General features: G+C 49.6%; 1 protein-coding gene and 1 pseudogene across 4 annotated transcripts in view; both read right to left on the bottom strand.

The window, feature by feature from the left end:
* The window catches only part of MTARC1 (mitochondrial amidoxime reducing component 1), a 73,610-nt gene that overhangs the window by 27,667 nt on the left and 22,410 nt on the right, over positions 1 to 23,533 (bottom strand). Inside the window, exon 7 of one of the 4 annotated variants that reach the window (XM_021064343.2) lies at positions 5,311 to 5,332. The exons of 2 other annotated variants lie outside the window; for them this stretch is intronic. In XM_021064343.2, the coding sequence (XP_020920002.2) occupies positions 5,326 to 5,332 (7 nt within the window). In that variant the 3' untranslated portion in view covers positions 5,311 to 5,325. Of the gene's footprint in view, positions 1 to 5,310; positions 5,333 to 20,635; positions 22,441 to 23,533 lie in introns of those variants that run through there. One more of the 4 variants, XM_021064339.2, reaches the window with a different exon arrangement.
* Positions 10,253 to 10,370, bottom strand: LOC146398798 (U6atac minor spliceosomal RNA; annotated as a pseudogene).

The raw sequence follows: 23,533 nt of genomic DNA, 5'->3' as shown, positions 1-23,533 counted from the left end.
CACACTAGCCTGGGTTTGGATGTCCCTTTTGCTATTTATGAGCCATATAACTTGGTCAAGTCACTTGATCTCTTTGAGTCTCAGATTTATAAAATGGGGAATGATAATAGAATTTCCAGAGTTTTCGTAAGAAGTGAGTTATTTATAAGAAACACCTGGCCCAGAGATTGGTCTACAGCATGTGCTAAGTATGTCCATTTACTTCAAGGATTAACTTAAGTTCTGCCAGAAGGCCCACTTTGATTCTGTCTCTGCTGCCTGCTAGTTAAGTTACTTTACTTTGCTTCCATATTATCACGAGTAGAATGAAAATAGCATTAGTAGGTATCTTACGCTGCTTTTGTAAAGGATGAAATAAAATAATGCAAGGAAAGCTCTTATCACCTGCATGGTACACAGGAATGTCAGGGGTTTTATTATCATTCCTCTGCCAGTTCCCAAACTAGAATGCATCACTTCCTTCTCCGTGGTCTCCTGAGCTTTGTTTGGGTTTCTAAGATAACCCTTCTCATATTCTCAAATAAGTGTATTTAAGAAGTTATATGGGAGTTCTTGCCGTGGCTCAGCAGTAACGAACCTGACCAGTGTCCATGTGGATGTGGGTTCGATCCCTGGCCCTACTCAGTGGGCCGCAGATTCAGCCTTGGCTTGAGCTGGGGTGTAGGTCCCAGATGTGGCTTGGATCCCACGTTGTTGTGGCTGTGGTGTAGGCTGGCAGCTGCAGTTCCAATTCAGCCCCTAGCATGGGACTTTCCATATGCCGCAGATTCAGCCCTAAAAAGACCAAAAAAAAAAAAAAAAAAAAGTTACATTCATTTCTTTCTTGATTTATTCTTTGTTTTTCGAAGGCAGGGGCCATGACTAATTCACTCCTGCAAGCCACCCGAAAGAAATGATCACAGCATTGTAAATCAACTCTGCTTCAATAAAACTTCCTAAAAATGTAGGGGCAATAGCCTTGCCTATTGTCTCCCACGCAGTAGATGATCAAGAAGTATTGACTTGGCCAAATTTCCAAGTGACTTGAACAGATCCAGTATCAGATAAGCGCGAATCATGGCACCCAGGCAACCACAGTGACCTTGGAAGATCATTTAGTCCTTCCTTCTTTTTTTTTCTTTTTTTTTTTTTGTAGGTCACAGATGTGGCTCAGATATGGCATTGCTGTGGCTCTAGCTTCAATTCGACCCCTGGCTTGGGAACTTCCATATGCTGTGGGTGTGGCCCCCAAAAGACAAAAAAAAAATAGTTGTCTATATCATTCATCCATCAGTCAATTGAACATTAATTTTCCGGAACACGTGTACTAATGCTATGATGGTGCAAACCAAGAGGTCTCTTCTGACAGATCCCTGCCCTCAGAGCGCCTCCCCCCAGGCCAGGGTCTCTCTCACCCCAATTCCCTCGCTCTTGGCTGAAGTTCCGCTCACACCTTCCGCTCTGAAGTCGGGAGGTAGGCCTCGGAAGACAGCTGCTCTCCAACCTCAGCTGCAGGACCCGCACCTCGTGGGAGCCCTTTGCTGGGTCACCCCGACACCCTCGCGGCACTTCAGCTCTGCCTCTGAATCAGGGATATTTGATGATGACCTGCCTCCTAGGGTGACTGCGAGAAATAGCTCATTAAAGTGGCTGCGCGGGGCAACGAGAAGGCCAGAGAACAAGGCTGGCCACTTCCCGGCACTGCATTCATTTTCAGGGGAAAACAATTCGGATCGGAGCCATAAAAAAAAGGCAGCTGCGAAAGTGCACCGCTCCCCCCACCTCTTATGTGTCTCCGATGACGGGGACTCAGGCACTCGCCCCCTTTTCAGCCTCTATCACAGCACAGTTCTCATTGTCTCCTGCTCAGAAACGCTTGATAAGAATCTAAGTGAGCGGCATTAGGAAAATCCGCTGGTCAACAAAGGGACTTGCCCTCGCACCCCACGCACTTCAAAGCTCTCATCATATCTTGTTTTTCTTATTTGCTGGTTTCTTTTTTAAGTTTGAACAATGTGTTTTGCATCCTAGATTGTCTGTGGGAAAATGTATTTCTCATTAGTTGGCTCCCGCGCTGCTGCTGACGGCTGAGAATATGACGACATAGTAATTCATGCTAAGGTTTGTAAAAATACTTTAAATTCTTTCTTATGCTAAATAGTGTACCGTAGCACGGATTAGACCTCACTGCTGGCATCAGTAGAAACTAAGGCTCAGATTATTCCAGGCTCCATGTTAGCACATTTTTAAAATACTGATTCAATATAACTAAGAATTATGATCCATGCAAGGAGCGAGGAAAGAGCCCACATTTTCTAGGGAAGGGCCTGACATGACCGCCAGACACTCTAAGGAAAGACAGGCACGAGGGCCTGATGAACAGGATGGACGAGGCATGTCAGTCCCAGTGGCTTTTAGACCTGCCCATCAGGGCTCCCGGTTCTCCAGGTCATGCTTTACTGTCCCCAGGGATCGCTTAACAGATCAGGTGAATGAAAACAAAACGGATAATAGGTTTTCGCCACCAGGAATTAGGGGAGAATACTGCAAATGGCAAGGAAGTATAAATCGAGGGGACTTAAAGTGGCTTCTGGTGATCCATTCGTACAAGCAGAACAACTGTGCAAACTCGGCGCGAGGGTTATTCTGGGCTTTTCTTCATCTCAAACGCCACTCGTGACCTTCTCCAGCAGCATAGGAGACTCACTCTTCCTGGTTAGTTTCCTGGTCTGTAAAGCGATGGATGCAATGGATGTCCCTCTCTTACCTGGACTGTTTACCAGCATCTAACCAGGTCCTTGGGTCACAGTGTGTGTTGTATGAATAAACCGATGGATAAGAGTACGTCTAAGGGGCATTTCTTCCAACAACTGGCTGCTTTGAGTGGAACATCCGTACCAGATATTTAATCCTGTTTCTCTGTCCAGGTCATAGCATCCTTTCTGATTTTATTTATTTATTTATTTATTTTTATTTTTTATTTTTTTGTCTTTTTGACTTTTCTAGGGCCGATCCTGAGGCATATGGAGGTTCCCAGGCCAGGGGTCTAATCAGAGCTGTTATCACCACCGGCCTAAACCAGATCTGAGCTGCGTCTACGACCTACACCATAGCTCACAGCAACGCTGGATCCTTAACCCACTGAGCGAGGACAGGGATCGAACCTGCAACCTCATGGTTCCTAGTCGGATTCGTTAACCACTGAGCCACGACGGGAACTCCCCTTTCTGATTTTAATTCTGTTTTATTATTTCCTCCCTCTGTTCCTCCAACCTGAATCCCATTTCTTGCTTCTCTGTAAGCATTCACAGAGGAGCGTCTAACTTGTGTTCTTAGTTACTGGGCGTATTTGCACATAGCGTGCTATTACGCTGTATGTGTGTTTAAGTCACGCATGGTATTTAGTGGTCTATCTCATTCTAGTTCTTACTTTTGTCATGCAACAGTGTATTTTAAAGATCTCATCATGTTTTTGTGGTTGTGGCGCAGGTCGGCAGCTACAGCTCCGATTTGACCCCTAGCCTGGGAACCTCCATACGCTGCGGAGTGGCCCTAAAAAGCGAATGTTTTTAATTCTGACTATTGCATTATATTCCGTTATTTGTGTGTACCATCATATACTTATCTATTCCCCTGAGAAGGGACATGTGATAGCCATTAACTCCCCACGATTCTAATTATTCCTATTAAGCAATCAATCATTCCCCCGTTTATATTGATAACTTATAATTTTATTATAATTTAAAACTTAAAGAAAGGCAAAAGAACAGTTTGAGGGACTCCCACTAGTCTACTCACATTCACCAAATGGTTACCCTTCGTCCCATTTTCTTCCTTATTATCTATCTATCTGTGTGTGTTCTTTTTTAAATTATTTAAGAGCACATTGGAGATATAATTAGACCCCTTTATTCCTAAATGTTTCATTTTTAACTGAGGCTCGAGGACCCGGACAGCCAACGGCAGAAGCTCCATCCCCAAAGCTGGCAGGCTCGAGCCCCCCAAAGAGCTCATGTTTTGGTTCCAGTCTGAAGGCCAGAAGAGGCTGAGGTCCCAGCTCCGCTGTCAGGCAGAATGAGGTCCCTCTTATTCAGCCTTTTTTGTCTTCAGGTCTTTGATGGGTGAGTCCTCCACATTAGGGAGGGTAATCGGCTTTACTTGGTCCACCCGATCAACCGATCAACCGTTCCTCCAACCCAGAGACATCCTCAGGGTACGTTCAGGGTAATACTTGACCGAATTTCTGGGCACCGCAGGGCCCGTCAGGTGGACCATGAAATTAACCGTGACGCTCCGTCTGTGACACTTTGCCCTCTTCCTCTCCGTGTCGCCGTCTCCCACCCTCACCACAGTCCCTACAGTTTTTCTCTCAGGCTCTGGCACCCTTTGGCTCCCTCTTACTTCTCCAAGACTGGACTCTGGGTGGAAGCTGGCACCCTATGCTGGTTAACCATCTCCTGTGGCACAGGAAACGCAAGGCATTAATTCATTGTCACTTTAATTAGGAAACTCCAAATTGTGGGATTGCTCTATGATATTTCTTTAAAAGGTGTCAAAGCCTCATTAGCAATTCACAGAATGCGTCCCTGATTTAAAGAAAGTTGAGAGGAAACCCTGGGCTTTTTGCTATTTCCCAAGTTGGGTTCGATTGGTTGCGGTTTTGTGTTTTGTTTTTAATAAATGAGCGTTAACGGTTGAAATTCAGTATCCCAGCCATGTAGAAAATAGGACAGGTCATGGGCCAAAAGAAGTCAGCTGCAGAGAGTGGAAATTCTGAATAAGACAACTAACAAGATTCACTGCGTGATAAATACAGGACATCCCGCAAGTTTTTAATCCCAGAGGAAAATGATTGTATAGACGAACCATTCTCAAAGATGCCAGATCTCCCCTTCCCCTGAGGAAGCCTTTCCCAGCTCTTCATCCAGCCCGCCCCTTGCCCACCACACCCCCAGCCCTCTGCTCTTCTCTGTAGGGGTACCCCAGAGCCCCAGTTAGAGGATGCTGTGGGGCCAGTGTAGCGGTGCAGAGTTCCAGCTTGCAAAAACGGAAATCCAGATAAATATGCCAAGCATCCAAGTGCTGCTAAGACCTCGGGGGGGGGGGGGTAGGATCCCGTGCGTTCTTGTGCGATCTGTTTGTGCTTTATGTTGCATTTCAGTGTGTTTGAGGTGGTCCCTTCATTTGCAAGGGAGAGGCATGGAGGTGAGAATTCCACGGCACCTTTCATGACTCTTTGGTCCAGTGGAGAGCAGGGAGACACAGGCTTGCTTGCTCACACATTTCTTCATGCTTTTCTTCCTGCCGGGCTAGATGGTCTCAGAAGAGGCAACTCGTTGTCAGGGATCACAGACTACAAAAGCAAAAGTCACACTGGAAACCCTCTGACCACCTGTCCTCTTCTCGGAGAGGGGAACCGAAGCCCAGATGCAGTGGGTTGCTTGCTCCAGAGCTCACAGTTGCAGAGGTGGACAGAAGCCAAGGGACCTGGCTCCTAAATCACGGTTTTCCCGTGACACCGTGACTTCACATTGTTCATATGATTCTGCGCACCTATCCTTTAAGGCTCTCACCTGTTCGAGGGAGTTATGTTACCCGTCCTGGTGTGTTTTTTTTTTTTGAATGAATGAATGACCTTGGCTTTCAGAAATAATATTTTTGTTCTTATGGATTTCTATAGTTTTGCTTCTTCGCATTATTTTTGTCCTTGGTGTGGGGAGTGGGTGAATGATAGAAATAAATTAGTCTAACTTGGAACAATCAGCATGAACTTTTTAAAATTACCCCCTTGGTTTTTTTAATTTATTTTAAAATTTTTATTGGATAGAGTTGACTCACAATGTTTTACTAGTTCCAGGTGTACAGCAAAGTGAATCAGTTTATATATGTATATACTGAGTGAATCAGTATCACATGAATATCTCTATTTTTTTTTCCCCTTATACGTTACTACAGAATATTGAGTGGATTTCCCAGTGCTATGCTGGAAGCATTCACTTTTTTTTGGATGAGAAGTTTTCTAAAGCTAGGGTTGAGGGGGTGGATAGAGGCTGGCTGCAAGGAGACCCTTCTTTGCTGTCACAGCCCCGAATGACCCACAGTCAGGGAGCTGCTGACTCACTTCCAGTCCTTGTGCTTCTCTGGAGCTGATGCTACGTCTCAGGCTCTGTGAGATGCTGGGGGCACAGAACTGAAGTGTATGGTTTGGGGAGCAGGTAGGTAGGACAGCAGGGACGTGATGGAGGGAGGCAGTGGTGCTAGGGGGCAGAGGCGAGGCTGGCCCCGCAGGGCATGGAGCACGGCATGCTGGCCTTCCTGACTTATGTGTATGTTGCATCTCGGGTACCTGTTCTCCTCTGCTCCCTGTGTAGTGCCAGCTACCCAGAGGTGACTGATAATTAGCACCCGAAGGAACGCACAGATAAGGACGCACATTAGACTTTAAAATACTGATGCCTGACTTCCCTTCAAAGATCAGTAGAACGTCTCGCCATTCTGCACACTTTTTCCAGAATGGCTGACTGGTTGGCACTAGGTGGAACAGAGGTCCCCAGGTGGCCGTATCCCCACCTGTGGTACTATGTGGGCCTGTGCACCTCACCCAGACTCTACGCTCATTCATGTTACAGGCGTGGCTCCTGGAGGCTTTCAATTCCTGGGCTGGACTTGCCCAGGAGCAGACTCATGGTGGGGAACAGCAGGTGTACCTGAGGGAACCAGGGATGGATTTCTGGAGTTCTGGGGGCCGTGGAAGTGCAGCACATGAACTCGGAATAAGGTGAGCTGGAGAGAAGGAGGCTGAGCTGGGGAAGGCATGTTTCCCTGGTACTACAGGTGCTATAGGTACTGCGGGTGCTACAGGTGCTACAGGTGGGAGCTCCACCAAGGTGACAGCTGAGGACTGAGGACAGAAGGGCCATGCCTCCAGTTTCCCTTCTTTTTTTTTTTTTTGGTCTTTTTAGGGCTGCACCCATGGCACATGGAAGTTCCCAGGCTAGGGGTTGAATTGAAGCTGCAGCTGATGGCCTACACCCACAACCACAGCAATGGGGGTTCCTTAAGCTCCTGAGCGAGGCTAGGGATCGAACCTGCATCCTCATGGATACTCAGCAGGTTCCTAACCTGCTGAGCCACAACAGGAACTCCTAGAAATAACTTCTAAAGGCGTTGACGGCTGGGCAAGGAGTCCTGTGGGGCCATGTCCTCACCTGTGCAGACGTGTGTCTGAGCGGGAGAGAAAGGCCCACGAGTGTCCTTAAAACAGGGTGAGTCCAGATGTGGGTCCCAAACGCCATCCCAAAGACCTGGGTTTTTTTCTTTTTAAAATTTTTTTATAGTCGATTTACAACATTCTGTCAATTTCGGCTGTACATCGTCCTCCACCGTGTTCCTCCACAAGGGCCTGGATAGAGACCCCTGGGCTCGACAGCAGGACAGAGCCTCAGCCCCGCATCCGTTCTAAAGGCAATCGCCTGCATCTGCTACCCCCAAACTCCCCGTCCATCCCACTCCCTCCTCCTCCCCCTTGGCAGCCACAAGTCTGCTCTGGGTCTGGGAGAAGACTTGGTTTTCTGTTGAGTTGCTTCTCTCTCAAGTAACTCAACAAGCCCTTGGCAAGGACAGCGGGTGAGCTGCTTTCATCAGGGTAACGGTTCTCCTTAAAGATTCGCTCACGTAGGAGTAAACCCCATGCAAGCTGGAGTCTGTGAGTTCCTGGTGACAGCTTCCGTCCTCACACCCCACAGCCCGGGAGCTGACGAGCCCTGGCCAGAAAGCTCACAGGAAGGCACCTTTGCACACCTGCCATGAGAGCCTCACAGACACCCGCGGGACTAGCATCATCATATGAGCTGGGTTGTACCTGTTTTAGAGCTGTCTCAGCAAAGGGTAGAAAGCCTGCCCCTGTCACCCAGCCAGCACAGCCCCAGGCACCCGGACAGGGAGGTCTCCCCGCCCCCTGCCAGTCCCCTCTCGCCCATCTTAGGAGGCCCGAGTTTTTCCAAAGGAACGGGTTGATGATGTTGGATAACCAAGCACAGCCTTCCAGCACCAGGTGCCAGATCTGTCCATTTCCAGTGGCGGCAATGCCAGGAAAGAAAACCTCTCCGCCGCCCGCATCAGGGTCTTGAGGCCGTCCTGACCCAGCCCCCGACAGCCAGCGAGTGTGACCTGGGGCGTCGGGGGGGCGGGGGGCGGGCATGTCGCCTTGGGCTCTCCGCACTTGGGTGGGGGGTGGGGAGCATGTGGGGACCCTGCGCAGGCTGGCTCTGGGGGCAAGGTCTCTGTGCCGGGGCTGGGAACAGGGCAAGGAGCCAGGAGCCAGGCCTTCGTTTCAAAAGCAGCCTCCAGGCTGTGGGTCCCCTGGAGGGGAGATCTCAGCGGGGAACCTCAGGCTGGGCACCAAACAAAAGGGTGGTAACGAGGAAGCGAAGGAGTCTGCTTATCTCGGTTGTTTATGGTCCCTCCCCCATTTCCGCCCGCGCTCCTCCCGCTAACGACCTCCCACCCACCTCCTCAGCGCCCTCGGCAACCCCCTAATCTCTTCTCCAGGCTGCACTGAGGCTGGATTTACCACCACACAGGATTTCCGTAGGTGATAACGGCGGGGCTGGAGGCTCCGGAGCCATCCCTCCTTCCCGGGGTGGGGGGGGGGGGTGTCGGTTTCCAGCAGGGGGAGAATTCTAATCTCTCCCAAGGCTGTGACTGTCCCTGGGTGTCTCACCTACGCCGAGAGCTGAGACAGAGGCTCTTGGTAAGAGTCCCTCGGCCCCCCCCAACCCCCTCATCTCTAAGTGCGGGGGCGCCGCATGTGCAGGTGCACCCCCCCTCGTCTCTAAGTATGGGGGTGTCCCACGCGCAGATGCCAGAGAGAAGCGACCCAGGCGAGGTGTCTCACTTGGATCACTCAGTCACGAATCTCCAGAGCGAGAGGGTCGTGGGGTGGGCCCTCCGGAGGCCGCCTCGTCTAGGCCTCCTTGCCTGGCCGTCCATCCAGGCCCCACAGGAAGCAGGTACAGAACATGAGCCCCCCCCCCCCCCCCCCCCCCCCGCCCCTGCATTCACTCATCCCAGGACTGTCAGCTCAACACCCAAAGAAGCATCCATCTCACAGGGTGAGATGGATTTTATGGGGTTTTTTTCCCTTTTGCCTTTTAGGGCCACAGCTGTGGTATATGGACATTCCCAGGCTAGAGGTCAAATCAGAGCTGTGGCTGCCAGGGGACACCACAGCCACAGCAACGCCAGATCAAGTTGCATCTGCAACCTACATCACAGCTCACGGCCACACCTTAACCCACTGAGCGAGGCCAGGGATCAAACCTGCATCCTCATAGATACTAGTCAGGTTCATTACCAATGAACCGCAAGGGAAACTCCACGGGTTTTGTTTTTGAATTTTGTATTGAGGAGCAGCACACATTCAGGAAAGCACGCACGTCACAAGCTCAGGCAAGTTTTACCGAGGTCATCAGCACACAGCTCAGAACACCGATGTAGCCAGAAGCCCTCTTCTCTGCCCCAGCCTCGGCCCCTGCCCACGGCTCAGCGCAGCCACCAGTGCCCTGACTTCTGACACCACAACTTCATTCCAGAGCTGCACTGAACAGACTCCCGCTTTTTCTCCATCAGCACTATCTAGCTGGGAGCGGGGGCTTGCTGCGCCTGATCTGGCTGTTCTATTTTATTTTCAACTGTCAGGATGGCTAACTCCTTAACACAACATCAACTGTGAGGAATTTTAGGGAAGGAGTCAGTGGAGAGCCCTGCAGTGGGCAGAATGCCAAGGGTGGAGGGATGTGGAATGAGATAAATAGGACGAAGGCGCTGTGAAGAGATGGGAGCCGAGGAACACTCAGCCCCCCTCCCCTCCCCACCCCCCAGGAGGGGAGGGAAACGGGGCGGGGGGGGGGGCCTGCAAGGATGGCGAGAAACTGAAACATCCTGAGCGTTTTCACCAACGGGAGCGAGAGAAGCGGTCCAGCCTCTCCCAGGCGTCTTCAGCGGGTGCTTGCTTCTTTCCAGCTTTCCTCTACTGCTGGAGACGCTGTTTTAAGCAAAGCCATACCCCCACCTCTTGACTTGAAACAGGCATTGAAAACAGAAATATAACATCAGCCACATATGTCATTGGGGAGGGGGGGTAAGAGACACGAGCCGTGAAATTTTACCATTGGTGACAGTAAGTCTAGTCACAATACTGCACAACCATCACACTATCCAGATCCAGAACATCGTGTCACCCTCATACCTACTAAGCAGTCATTCCCCTTCCTCAAAACCATGCCCAGATGCCACCAAGTAGCTGGCAACGCGTTAACAACACATGTGTTGCCCAGGTCTCCTGCATTCTTACCAAAGGGAGCATTAACCTTCTCTCTTCCACATGAGACCCACATACTTTTTTTTGGTCTTTTTAAGGGTGCACCTGCGGCATATGGAGGTTCCCAGGCTAGGGGTCCAATAGGAGCTGCAGCTGCTGACAGCAAAGCCAGGTCCTCAATCCACAGAGCAAGGCTAGGGATTGAACCCGAGTCCTAGTGGATCCTCGTCGGGTTCCTTACTGTGGAGCCACCATGGGAAGTCCAAGACCCACATACATAATTTTTAATTTTCTAGTAGCCACACTAAAAAGGTAAGAACAGGTGAAAGTCATTCTGGTATTTATTTAACCCAGTACATCCAAGCTGTTGTCGCTTCAACACGTCACCAGTATAAAGATGAGTACTGCACTATTTTGCACTCCTGAACGTGGACAGAGTTTTTGAAATCGAGTGTGTCTCTCTCACAAGCCACACATCCTGGTTGGGACTGGTCACATTCAAGAATCCCACGTCCTTAATGGCTACCATGTTGGATGGGGTTGCTCTAAACAGTTTACAGAATGCACTCAGCGCCCTAAATCATATTTTTAAATTTTTTTTTGTCTTTCTACGGCCGCACCCGCAACGTATGGAGGTTCCCAGACTAGGGGTCTAATCGGAGCTGATTGCAGCCTACTACACCACAGTCACAACAACCAACGCTGGATCCAAGCCACATCTGCGACCTACACCACAGCTCACAGCAACACCGGATCCTTAACCCACTGAGCGAGGCTAGGGATTGAACCCACATCCTCTTAGATCCTAGTCGGGTTCGTTAACTGCCCGAAGGGAACTCCCAGTTTTTTAATGTAAATTTATTTTCTTCATTATAAAAATAATATATTTGGAAACTGGAAAGAAAAATTACCCCGAAGCAACAACATAAGAAAAACTATAATCACTTTTTTGTTCTCTGTGTGTTTGGTGCTCTGTGTGTTTGTTACTCCGTTGTGTTTGGTTCTCTGTGTGTTTGGTTCTCTGTGTGTCTGGTGCTCTGCGTGTTTGGTGCTCTGCGTGTCTGGTGCTCTGTGCGTTTGGTTCTCTGTGTGTCTGGTGCTCTGTGTGTCTGGTGCTGCTTGATAGGTTTTCTCTTCTCATTTTGTGGTCCATACTAGGACATCACCACCTACCCTGAGGTGGAAACTGCAGGACAACACAACCACTTGCAGAGGCAAACGTGCCACTTTCCCAGGTCATGACAAGGTTGGTGACTTAGCTTGTTTCTAAGATCCCTTCCAACCCAAAGGTGCCACGGTTCTAGGATGCCATACAATCATCTCTTCTGCTTCGCAGACACACAACACACAGACACACAGACCCACAACACAGGTCTTCCATTCTAGCCTGCAAAGGAGTGAGAACAGCTCTGCTCAGCCTTGCTAACTCACTGGGAATACAGAGACGTCTAAACAGAAGCGCTTTTATTTAGCATTCATGCTCAGAAAAAAGAAAACCTAGCAGAAACCAGACTCGGTATCCAAGAATGTAAAAACACTTTTTTTTTTTTTTTTCAAAATTCCCAGAAGCTCCGTGCCACAATGCCCCAAGCTGGAAAAAATGTGCCATTTCATATGTTTATAACAACATCTGATTTAATATTATACAGTTTTGCTTAGTCACAAACCAGAACAAATACTTTCAGATTTATTACATCCTTCTATTCTGAGACTTAAGTAATCATACTTAATAATGCAGGCATTCCACAGCCCAAGAAAAAAGCTTTATAATTCTTTGACCAAAGATTCCTGAGAGACAGGTTATTCTCAAGAAGGATTTAAGGTTTTCAAGCTCTCAATGAAGCTTGAAATTCATCTTTTCCAGTTCACATGAAAAGAGTTTCCATAAACCAAATATAATGGAAAAATTAAAAATAATTAAAAAAAAAAAAAAAGAGTTTCCTCTGAAGCTTGCCTGGGAGGTAGAAAGAGGAAAACTAGTTGACAGACAGAATCTCTCAGAGCTTGGCAATCTCTCACCAGCATCCCTCAGCCTTACTTTGTCTTAAAAACAAAACAAAACACAAAACAAACCAAAAAAAAACCCCATACCATTGGCTCCCGTGTTCTTTACATTATTAATGATGCATTTTGTGCTTCTTTCTAATTTGCTGATTCATGAAAAGGCATCAGCTGACTTTATTTTTATTTTTCTTCCTATGGCTGAACCTGCGGCATACGAAAGTTCCCAGGCTAGGGTTTGAATGAGAGCTGCAGCTACGACCTACGCCACAGCCACAGCAACACTGAATCCCAGCATATCTGTGACCTACAATGCAGCTTATAGCAATGCTGGATTCTTAACCCAGTGAGCAAGGCCAAGGATTGACCCTGCATCCTCACAGAGACAACGTTGGGTCCTTAACCCGTTGAGCCACAACGGGAACTCCCCAAATGACCTTTTGGAGTTTTTTGAAGGTTTTTTTAATAGTTGATTTGCAACGTTCTGTCAATTTTTGCTGTACAATCAAGTAACCCAGCAAACCCATACATTCTTTTTCTCACAGTATCCTCCATCATGCTCCCTCACAAGTGACTCGGTATAGTTCCCTGTGCTGCACAGCAGGATCTCATTGCTTATCCACTCCAGATGCTGTCATATGCATCTACTAACCGCAAACTCCCCATCCATCCCACTCCTTCCCACTCCCCCTTGGCAACCACAAGTCTGTTCTTCAAGTCCATGAGTTTGTTTCTTTTCTGTAGAAAGGTTCATTTGTACCATATATTAGATTTCACAAATAAGTGATATCATAGGGTATTTGTTTTTTCCTCTTTCTGACTTACTTCACTTAGTATGAGAGTCTCTAGTTCCATCCATGTTGCTGCAAATGGCATTATTTTATCTTTTTTATGGCTGAGTAATATTCCATTATGTATATACCACATCTTCTTCATCCATTCATCTGTCATGGACATTTAGGTTATTTCCATGTCTAGGCTATCGTGAATAGTGCTGCAGTGCACACACAGGTGCATGTAACTTTTTCACAGAAAGTTTTGTCTGGATACATGTCCAGGAGTGGGAACTAACATTAAAAAGAGGCAAAAGTTCTTTTAAAAACATCCTTTCTCATTATTTCCCCCAATCCTGTAACACAGACATGTATTACACAATTTAGAGACCATTGTTCAGCTCCAAGCATTGCCCCTTCCTGTCTAATTAATTCAGGAGTCGTTACCGTGTGAGAATTAGCTCAGCTGCTCAGAGGTCCATCCAGGTTGCGCCTTCCGAGCTCCACTTCCTTTCAGGGCACAGGAGGTCCTCTGATGCGTCCAGAAATGGGTGCTGTGGTCCTCTGAGGGCTGGGGATGTGTGTTTGGATCAGAGTGAACTGGTCACCCAAAGTGGGCACCTCCATGCTTAACCAATGTATTTTGGTGAGTTCCACTTGACAAAGAAAGCCAGTATTTGTCACTCCAGTATTCCTTTACTTACCATGAAAGCGGTGTGAGGGAGCTCCTATTGCGGCTCAGCAGTAACAAACCCAACTAGTATTCATGAGGATGCGGGTTCAATCCCTGGCCTGGCTCAGTGGGTTAAGGATCCAGCATTGCCGTGAGCTGTGGTGCAGGTTGCAGACGCAACTCGGATCTGGCGTTGCTGTGGTTGTGGTGTCGGCCAGCATCTGTGGCTCCAACTGGCCCCCTGGCCTGGGAATTTCCATAGGCTGCGGGTACGGTCTTAAAAAACCCAACTAACCTGGAGTTCCCGTCGTGGTTCAGTGGTTAACAAATCCGACTAGGAACCATGGGGTTTTGGGTTCAATCCCCGGCCTCACTCAGTGGGTTAAGGATCCGGCATTGCCATGAGCAGTGGTGTAGGTCGCAGACCCGGCTCAGATCTGGCGTTGCTGTGGCTATGGTGTAGGCCGACAGCTACAGCTCCGATTAGACACCTAGCCTGGGGATCTCCATATCCCATGGGTGTGGCCCTAAAAAAACAAAAGAAAAAAAACATGCCCTCTCCCCCAGCCCCAGGCAACCACAATTCTTCTTTCTGTTTCTATGAATCTGACTACACTAGTACCTCGTATGGATGGAATCATAGAGTATTTGTCCTTTTGTGACTGGCTGATTTCATTTACCATAATATCTTTAAGGTTCGTCCATGTTGTAGCGTGTGTTAGAATTTTTTTCCTTCTTAAGGCTGAGTGACATTCCGTTGTATCGATATAGAACATTTATTATTTGTTTGTTGGTTTGTTTAGGGCCACACCCACACATATGGAAGTTCCCCAGCTAGGGTTCGAATCAGAGTGGCAGTTGCCAGCCACAGCCACAGCCATGGCCACACCACATCCAAGCCGTGTCTGCAACCTACACCACAGCTCATGACAATGCCAGATCCTTAACCCACTCAACAGGGCCAGGGACAGATCCCGCATCCTCATGGATACTCGTCAGGTTCATCAGTGCTGAGCCACAGTGGGAACTCTGGATACAGGGCATTTGTTTATCCATTTGTCTGTCCGTGGACAACTGCGGTTTTCACCTTTTGGCTCTTGGGACTCGTGCTGCGAAGAACATGGGTGATGTGTCTCATTTTCCAAACAGATCAAAAACTTTAAGCCACACAGGAGACGATCACGGCACTGTCCTCACACCAACAAATTTAGAAAATAATTCATCCCCAGTCCCAGAGGCGTTTCGGGCAAAAATCACATGTCTAGAGCCCCATATGTGGTGCTACCAAGAGCCATAGCAGATTGAGAAGAAAGGGTTCCTCTTAGAAGATTCCTCTAAGGCAGAAGGATAAATGGCTTCACGTGAAGTGCTCATCCATCAGTGCCAGCTGACTGTAATCCACACGGAGGTTAATGATGGCACCGTGTCCCCTGGTGAGGGGGTGGGGTCAACTCACCCCTGTAAACAGTCTGCTCTCTCAGAGAGTAGCATGCCTGCCTCAAACACATTTTCATGGTTCAAGATAAAAACATGATTCCAAAGGGTTTCTTACAACAAGCATTTCTTTTCTGCCAGAGAAGCTGGAAATGTGGCTACCCCGCCTCAGGGCCAACACTGCTGAGCACACTGCAACCAAGAGCAACACTGAGTATTGGACCAGGCCTGCAGCCCGTGCCCAGATCGTCAGCAGCCAACACACATGCCAACTGGAACGCTGCAAAACATCAGACACCCGGCGTGGAGAAGGGACTCGTCCCACACAGAACATGGGGCAGGCGGGATTGATACCCCGAAAACTGGAAAGCACGGGGATACTGGGAAACGCAGCTGAGCAACCCACGGGTGCAACCTGAAATCTGTCATGTGATAAAAAGAATGTATACAAATGCATAACTGGGTCCCTTTGCTGTACAGCAGAAATTGACACGACCTTGCGAATCAATTATACTAAAAATTGTTTTTAAAGAAAATAAATCCATAAAGATTTCAAGCATGCAAAAAAAGAAAGAAACTTGAAATCTGCATCTGCTTTCTTTTCAAAAGCCCCGAGAGCATAAGGAGAAGCATACAGCTTTAAGAACTAAGGTTCACCCCACCAGGCATTAACGGTGTCCAGAAACGATGTGAAGAATCTTACTTGACGTCCCCGAGACGTTTATATCGGGTCCAAAGCAGAACCAGAGGGGGAAACATGTTCATTTTCTCAGCCTTCTGATAGCACATATACAAGCTCTCCTAGCCTCACAAAAAGCTCCAAATCTATTCTCGAGGACTTCAACTGCCTTAAAATATAGGCTTGCATTTATCTTGGCCACATTAACGAGATCTGTTTGACCAATACATTTATATTTATGATGACTAAGGGCAGATTATGGTTGTTAAAATTTGTCCCTGGGACATGAAAACACTCCTCTGTCATTAATACATTTTGTAACATAAACTATGATGTCAGGTCAACGTGAAGGGTAAAAACGTTCCGAAAGTATGCGCACATCATTTTTTAAAGCCATTGAGCCTAATGGAATAACAAAGGTCATCATAACAAACCATTACAGCCTTGGTCTTGGCAACTCTGGCCACAGAAGAATCTCCAAGAAACGATCATCATTCCTCCAGTGTTATGGCATCCAGACGACAGGGATGGCTCGCAAATGAGTCATACGGGCTCAGATCCTCGGTAGCTATGTGCGCGCGGGACGATCAATTATTCATGTGTTTACAGAGAGCTTTCCCGGTTGATGTGAACCAGAGCTGCTTGCAAAGTAGAACTCTCCAGCTGTCCTCGGCCGTCCCGGGCCTCCGACTAACAAGCCGCCTTAATTGCTGGCAGGTCATCTGGAAGGTGTCCCTCCCCTCGACCAAGGCCAGCCACCCCTCCGAGTCGTTATTAGGTGGAAAAATACTCATCAGAAATAATTATGACCGCGGTGCGTTATTGACAGTACTTGCAGCTGTTGAACCTGGACTTGCCTCAGGCCCCGCGGACGTCCACAGGGACTGGCGTCCACAGACCCCTGGAGATGCAGGTCCGGGAATGGTACAGGGGCTGGGCGGGAGGTGAAGGGGCTGTGGGCTTCATGAGGGGGGTGGGGGGGAAGAGCCTTCTAGAATGCTCCATGAAGGTGAAGGAGCACGACGGACGATCACCGAGAGTGAATAGATTAAATTGGTCAATGGCCAAATAGGAGCGCACTATGACCCATCCCGGCAACTCAGCCTGGGAAGACGTCAAATGGAAAGTCACGTCTCAGCCCCCTTTGTGTCTTAATATAAGCGGCAGCCTGTCCGAGAAGACGAATAATGAGATTAGGGCAACTCCTCTCTCTGAGCTCGGCTGCAGTGCTTGGGGCCAGGGGGCCCCATCAGTCCCCTCTCAGCTGTGTTTGGAGGGAGAGCAGGAGCCTCGTTGAAGCGGCGGCCTAGTTAAGGGCAGTGGGTCCTGCAGACAAAGGGACACCCCAGGTAGTTCTGCTTACCCCAAGTCCAAGGACCTCGTGGAGCTGAGCCAGATCCTTCCCCTTTCTCGACGCTGGGTAACTTTAGACGCTCCCATAATGAACATGTCCACTTCTAAGAAAGAGTTTTGTAGAAGCAAATAATGTCTATTCTTGGAGTTCCCGTTGTGGCTCAGCAGCCTAAGAACCCGACACACAGTGTCCATGAGGATGCGGGTTCAATTCTTGGCCTCGATTGGTAGGTTGAGGATCTGGTGTTGCCCCAAGCTGGGACCTGGTTCGCAGATGCGGCTCAGATCCTATGTTGCTGTGGCTGTGGTGTGGCAGCTGTGGCTCCAATTGGGCCCCTAGCCTAGAAACCTCCATATGCTGCTGGTATGGCCCTAAAAAATAATAATAATTATAGGAGTTCCCGTCGTGGCACAGTGGAAACAAATCCAACTAGGAACCATGAGGTTGTGGGTTCGATCCCTGGCCTCGCTCAGTGGGTTAAGGATCTTGCATTGCCGCGAGCTGTGGTGTAGGCTGCAGACATGGTTTGGAGCCTGCGTTGCTGTGGCTACGGCGTAGGCCAGTGGCTACAGCTCTGATTGGACCCCTAGCCTGGGAAGCTCCATGTGCCGCGGGATTGGTCCTCAAAAGCAAAAGTAATAAAAGTGATGACAATGGTGACGGTGTCTATTCTTGCTGGTGTGAAATCAGAGGATAAAGGGAAGATGGATGTAGAGCCAGGGGCGTCAGAACCCCTGGGAAAAGTCTGCCTAATGTGATGGCTGCAACTTGAGTTGTGACGAGTTGCTGGCAGCCGGGAGCATCCCGGAGCCCTGGCATTAGGTGGCATTGTGACGAGGCCAGGACCGAACAGCCTGTGTCCCCACCTCTCACCAGGATCCACCCCATCCAGCCACGAATGCAGGTTTGGAAAATGAGCCTGAAGAAAGCGAAGGCTCCTTGCTCAGGCCTGAAGTGGGAGAGCTGGTCTGAGACCCCGTCTCCTGCCTCCTTTAACCCCGAAGCCCCATCCCCTCCCCCAGCCTCCTCCATGGCAGAGGGACACTTCGTTGCCTTCTTCCTTTACATGAGTGCACATTCTGGCTGATGACGAATCCTCGGCCCTGGCTGCTGCTCCCACTACACGGCAGAGCAGCGCTTCCCAAAAAGTGACCTGAAATAGACCTGGGGGGGTGGGTGTTGCAGAGACACAATTCTCACTGCAGGTCCCTTGGAAGAGTGAGGCCTGCAGAACTTCCCCGAGTTGCTGGTCCATGGAATCCTTTTTCAGGAGCATTCCTGCAGGGGAGCTTGCAGAACCTCGTGGGCCAGGAAGACTCAGGAAGTGCAGCTTTATGATAGCAACACCCTGTTTAGATTCCACACTGGCATCTTCAAGTCACTCTAAAAGATCTGCTCCCAGCCACCATGGAATGCTTTTTTATTTTTTTCCCCTAGGGCCAAATCTGCAGTGTATGGAAGTTCCCAGGCTAGGGGTCGAATTGGAGCTGTAGCTGCCAGCCTATGTCACAGCCGCATCTGCGACCTACACCACAGCTCACAGCAACACCGGATCCTTTACCCACTGAGCGAGGCCAAGGATAGAACCCACAACCTCATGGGTTCTAGTTGGGTTCATTACCTCTGAGCCACAGTAGGGACTCCCAGAATGCTTTAATTTGTCGCACTCTCCAAGTTCTGGGGGCACCTGCCTGCCGTCCCTGTGGGTGACAGCCTCATAGCTGGTTTACCAAAGTCACATTGGCCCATCAAGCTTGCTTGTGGCCAACGCACACAGTTCGAGCAAACGGGCAGCCCTCTCACAGTGTGTCTGCTCACCCCACATCACTAAGGGCAGGAGGAGTGTTTCTCAAATGGACAGACGACGGCCGGATTTCCTTGGGGCCTGCCCTGAATTCCTTCGGCCTTTGTGTGTACGCTGCTACTGCTCTCCTCGTCCGCTTGTGACCGTCCAGTCTTTCTGGGGAATGGCTGGGGAATGAGGTTTAAGCAGCCCAGCCTCTTCCCCACACGGCCCTTTGCAAGATCTCCAGCTGCGGGTATATAACCCTGGGCTGTGACTGCCGCGTGGCCTTGCCACCCAGAACGAAGCACCATCGATGGTGGATGACCTGGCCTGACCCTGAATGGCCATGACCTGCAGCTGTGAGGAGACCTCGCTGAGGGTCTGTGACGGTCGGCCTTCCTGGCCCTGGATTTCAAGTGGAATTCTGCACAAAGGTTCAGGATCCAAAATAAACGAGATATCAGCCCTGCCTTGGGCATCAACCAACTCATTAAATGTAAAATAAACACAAGTAAATGGCCTTTAAAATCTCACTGACAAAGAGCTTGGCCACTACTCTAAGATTCTAGGGGTCACTAGAATCTCTGGGGGGTTTTTTGTTTTTGGTTTCTTTTTGTGTTTTTTTGTTTGTTTGGTTGGTTGGTTGGTTGGTTTTAGGTCTGCACCTGCGTCCAGGCTAGGCACTGAATTGGAGCTGCAGCCGCCAGCCTATACCACAGCCACAGCTACACAGGATCCAAGCTGCATCTGCAACCTACACCACAGCTCACGAAAATGCCAGATCCTTAACCCGCTGAGTGAGGCCAGGTTTCGAACCTGCATCCTCATGGATACTAGTTGGATTCGTTTCTGCTGAGCCACGACGGGAACCTCTGGAACCTTTGTCTTAAAACAGGCATCTTCCTCACTCTCTGAGGAGCAAAAGGAAACTCCGGACCAATGAGGAGCCCGTCGGGGTACCCCTTCCGCTGAAGGATGGGTCTGCAAAGCAGAGGAGGGCAGAGTGGGCGTGCGTGTGGCCTTTGGCCCAGACTGAGTCAGTGGGGAAGTGACTATTCTAACTGACCAGGTCCAAGGCATTTGCTTGCCACCCATTATACACATCTGGGACCAGCCACCAAACCAACCTTGAGTTTCTTGTTAGCGCCTAACCATTGTCCCGAATGCGGTGGTTTCCAAAATCCTGCGTGCATCCCGCCAGGCGTTCCCGAGGTCCCTTCGTAATGCCACTTGCTGAACCCTTATTTTTGCCTCAATCTATCTGTAGTTTCAGGATAAAGTGGATTTAGCGGGCCAGAGGATGGCCCAAGGGTCATCAATTAATTATTCGAATTCCGCTTCATGTCAAGTGTGCAGAAAATAAATTGCAAGAAGTCACCAACCAGAAAGCACAACACACAGGCATCTGTTACCTGGGAACTTTCCTCAGAGCTCGGCTGGGCTCCAATTGTCACTACAACCCTCTTTGACCAAACCAGAGTAGAACACGAACAGCCCTTCAGAGACGGAGGCCGTCCGAGGATGCTGTGCGTTTGTAAGGCACCAGCTCCTCCGCGGGCGGAGTCCATGGCTTTGTCCACTCAAACATCAGTCGGCCTCAACGTCGGCCAAAAAGTGAGCAAGATCCGAAACGGGTCAGAGCAGCTGCTATTTATTTGCAGATTTGAAACATATTTGCCACGACTTAGCTTCCCAGTACAATCAAAGGGGAAAGTGGCAATGGCAGAGAAGCTTCATCAGATCTTTGAGGTCTACAATTTGATCAGGAGAAAAAAAGTAGATACTGGTTTTTAAGTGGCCTGGCGTATGTTTGTCTTTTCACCTTTGAAAAGTTTTCCAAAACATAAAATAAAGGGGTTTTATTTCAGATCACGCCATCACGTCTCTTCTCATCCACCGACCTCAGAACTTTTTCACCCTGATTTTGAGGAGGAGCAACCAGTCATGAGTTGATGGGACCAGCAAGATCCAGGGGGACCCCATGACAGCACAGCTGGGCCTCTAGGGTATCATCTGCCCACAGCAGAGAGGCAGAGAGTACCTGGCGGGTACCCCGCTTTCTTTCAACAACTTTTTTCCAGGCTAGAAAAGAAAAACCCAACCACAAGTTTTCATCTTTTCAACAGTGTGGGCTGAGCGGTCATCCCTCGCCACTAGGGGGCTTCATGTCCTTCCAAGACTCTTTTTGCTCTCATATTAAGACCAGCACCATCATACCTCCAGGCAACATCAAACAGCATCTCAGATGACATCAGATGAGGGGGCCTCTCCCATCTAGTGCCACTGTGCATTCTCACCTGCTGGGAAAAGCTGGGCATCAGGAAGAGGGTGTACTTGATACTTTGTTTCATGGCCAGGAAGTTTGGTTGCCGGGCTTTCCACATATATTGCCGTCAGAGCCTGACAGCAGGGCTGCCCTCATGAGCTGATTTTCTCCCCCCTTATCTCTGCTGTCCTACAGCCCAGAGGACCTGCGTGCCACGAAGGATCCATCAAATCCTCGCGGACACTGTCTGAGAGGCAACAGAGCCGGATCCAAGATCATCAATGAACACCCTGAGCGTTTCCTTAAAGGTGAGGCTCATGACGTCCTTTTCAAAGCTAGTCTATGAGTTCCCATCGTGGCGCAGTGGAAACGAATCCGACTAGGAACCACGAGGTTGTGGGTTCGATCCCTGGCCTCGCTCAGTGGGTTAAGGATCTGGCATTGCTGTGGCTGTGGTGTAGGCCGGCGGCTACGGCTCGGATTAGACTCCTAGCCTGGGAACCTCCATATGCTGCACGTGCGGCCCTAAAAAGACAAAAAAAAAAAAAAAAAAAAAAAAAAAAAGCTAGTCTAAGGCTTGAGGAGAACGTGAAATGACAGTCTGGCCTTATTTGGAGAGCTACTAACTTTCCACTGCCTGCCCCAGGCTTGGGGTAACAAGACAGCAGAACATCTTCTTGACCCCACTTTCCCCCTTTCTCTTCTCTCCTCTGTCCCTAAGGAGTAGCAATGAGATGACAGAGGTAGCCCTCTAGGTAGGTGACTGGAGAAACAGAATTATTCCATAATCACAGTTCATCGAGCAACGTTTAGAATCCTGTCTTAACACTCAGTGACTTACTGAATTGCTGTTAAAACTATCTTTCTTTGCCTTGGGCACTGAGAGGCTGGAAGCACCCAGACACAAAGTCCAAAAGACACAGGCTTGACGCTCACAGATCTAAGAAAGTGCCGAAGTGTCAGCTCCAAGACACTGCGCTTCCAGGGTTGGCATTTGTGAGGTCATGTCTTTTAAAGGTTCAGCTCTTCCAGGTCATATGGTTCCTATTCCTGGCCGAGCAGGTACACAGGGTCTCCCACTTGGATGGTCCCTGGGTTCTCCAGGACAAAATACTGTCCGAAGAAAGGCGATTTTCCGTATAGCTTTTCTTCAGAAGGGTCACACAGGCGGTAACTGTGACAGGACAGAGATCAGAATGAGTCCCAGCCAAACAAGCGAGAGCTCAAAGAGCACATGACTTCTCAGCGGAGGGTCCACCCCGTACAGCGCTGCCATGGGCCCGGCTCCTGCGAGCACTGTCTCCATCCAGACCAACAGAACAGCACCTCCTGGGGGTGTGCAGTGAACTGCCTGCCCGGTGCAGAAGCCACCGAAGCAGAAGCAATGGCCATGTTCCCACAGCCTCCTTCCCGTAATGTTCCCCTCCTCAGCAGTAAGAGAGGACAACGCCGAAGCTGCTTGGCTTCCTTCATCGCCTCCCTTGGCCCTCAGCATCTCTCCTCCTGCCTCCTCCGCGCCTACCCTCAGAAGCACCAACTCACCAGCCCGTCAGGCTCGGCGCCCTCCAGTCGGCCTTTCATCCTTTCCTGCACATTCCACAGTGTGTCCATAGCTGCCCAGCCCTGGGGTTGCTCCAACACCACGTCCTTTGAGTTTGTTCCCTTTTTCCCATGCTCACAATTTCGCCTCGAGCATCCTCAGACAAGTGGCCAGAGTGACCTCTCAACCTGCCAATCTCCTCCTTCTCCCTCCTCCCCCGCAGCTTAGTCTTAATACCACCCTCGGCTACTTTCTTCCCTGTGCTCTGGGCTCATCCTTCCGGAGCTCAGAAACGCTCAATGGACCCCCAGTGCTGAGGAGTAAGTCTTCAAGCCCGTCCGCAGGGTCCCTACCCGGCCCCGGCCAGCTTCCTCCCACCTGTCACCCGCACCCCTTCTGGGCCCTGTGCAGGGCCTCACTGGATTCCTTGAGGTCCCTTCCTCTTGCCTTGCATGTTTCTGGCCCAGTGGGTCCTTTGAGATTCTTGTGGGATCCCCTCTCCCCTGCCCATTTCCCAAGCATGAGAATTCCACCTTTTCTCCAAGGCCCAGCGCAAAGGCCACGTCTCCGAGGAAGGAAGAGCCCAGAATGTTTTCCCACCACACTTTTCCCTGCGTGCCCTTAATACGCACATGACGTGTCCTGCAGCGTCAGGGCACAGGCCCACCTGTTCCCCCTGCACAGAGAGTCCACAGAGAGTGAGAAACGCGACTGACACCCTTGCATT

This window comes from Sus scrofa, chromosome 10, assembly GCF_054392235.1.
Source record: "Sus scrofa isolate SSC_HxYL_T2T_F1_AM1 chromosome 10, Sscrofa_HxYL_maternal_Yorkshire_Landrace_v2.0, whole genome shotgun sequence".
Taxonomy (NCBI): Eukaryota; Metazoa; Chordata; class Mammalia; order Artiodactyla; family Suidae; genus Sus; species Sus scrofa.
The sequence above is the reverse complement of the archived record's forward strand: the minus strand, read 5'-3'. Positions and strand labels throughout refer to the sequence as shown.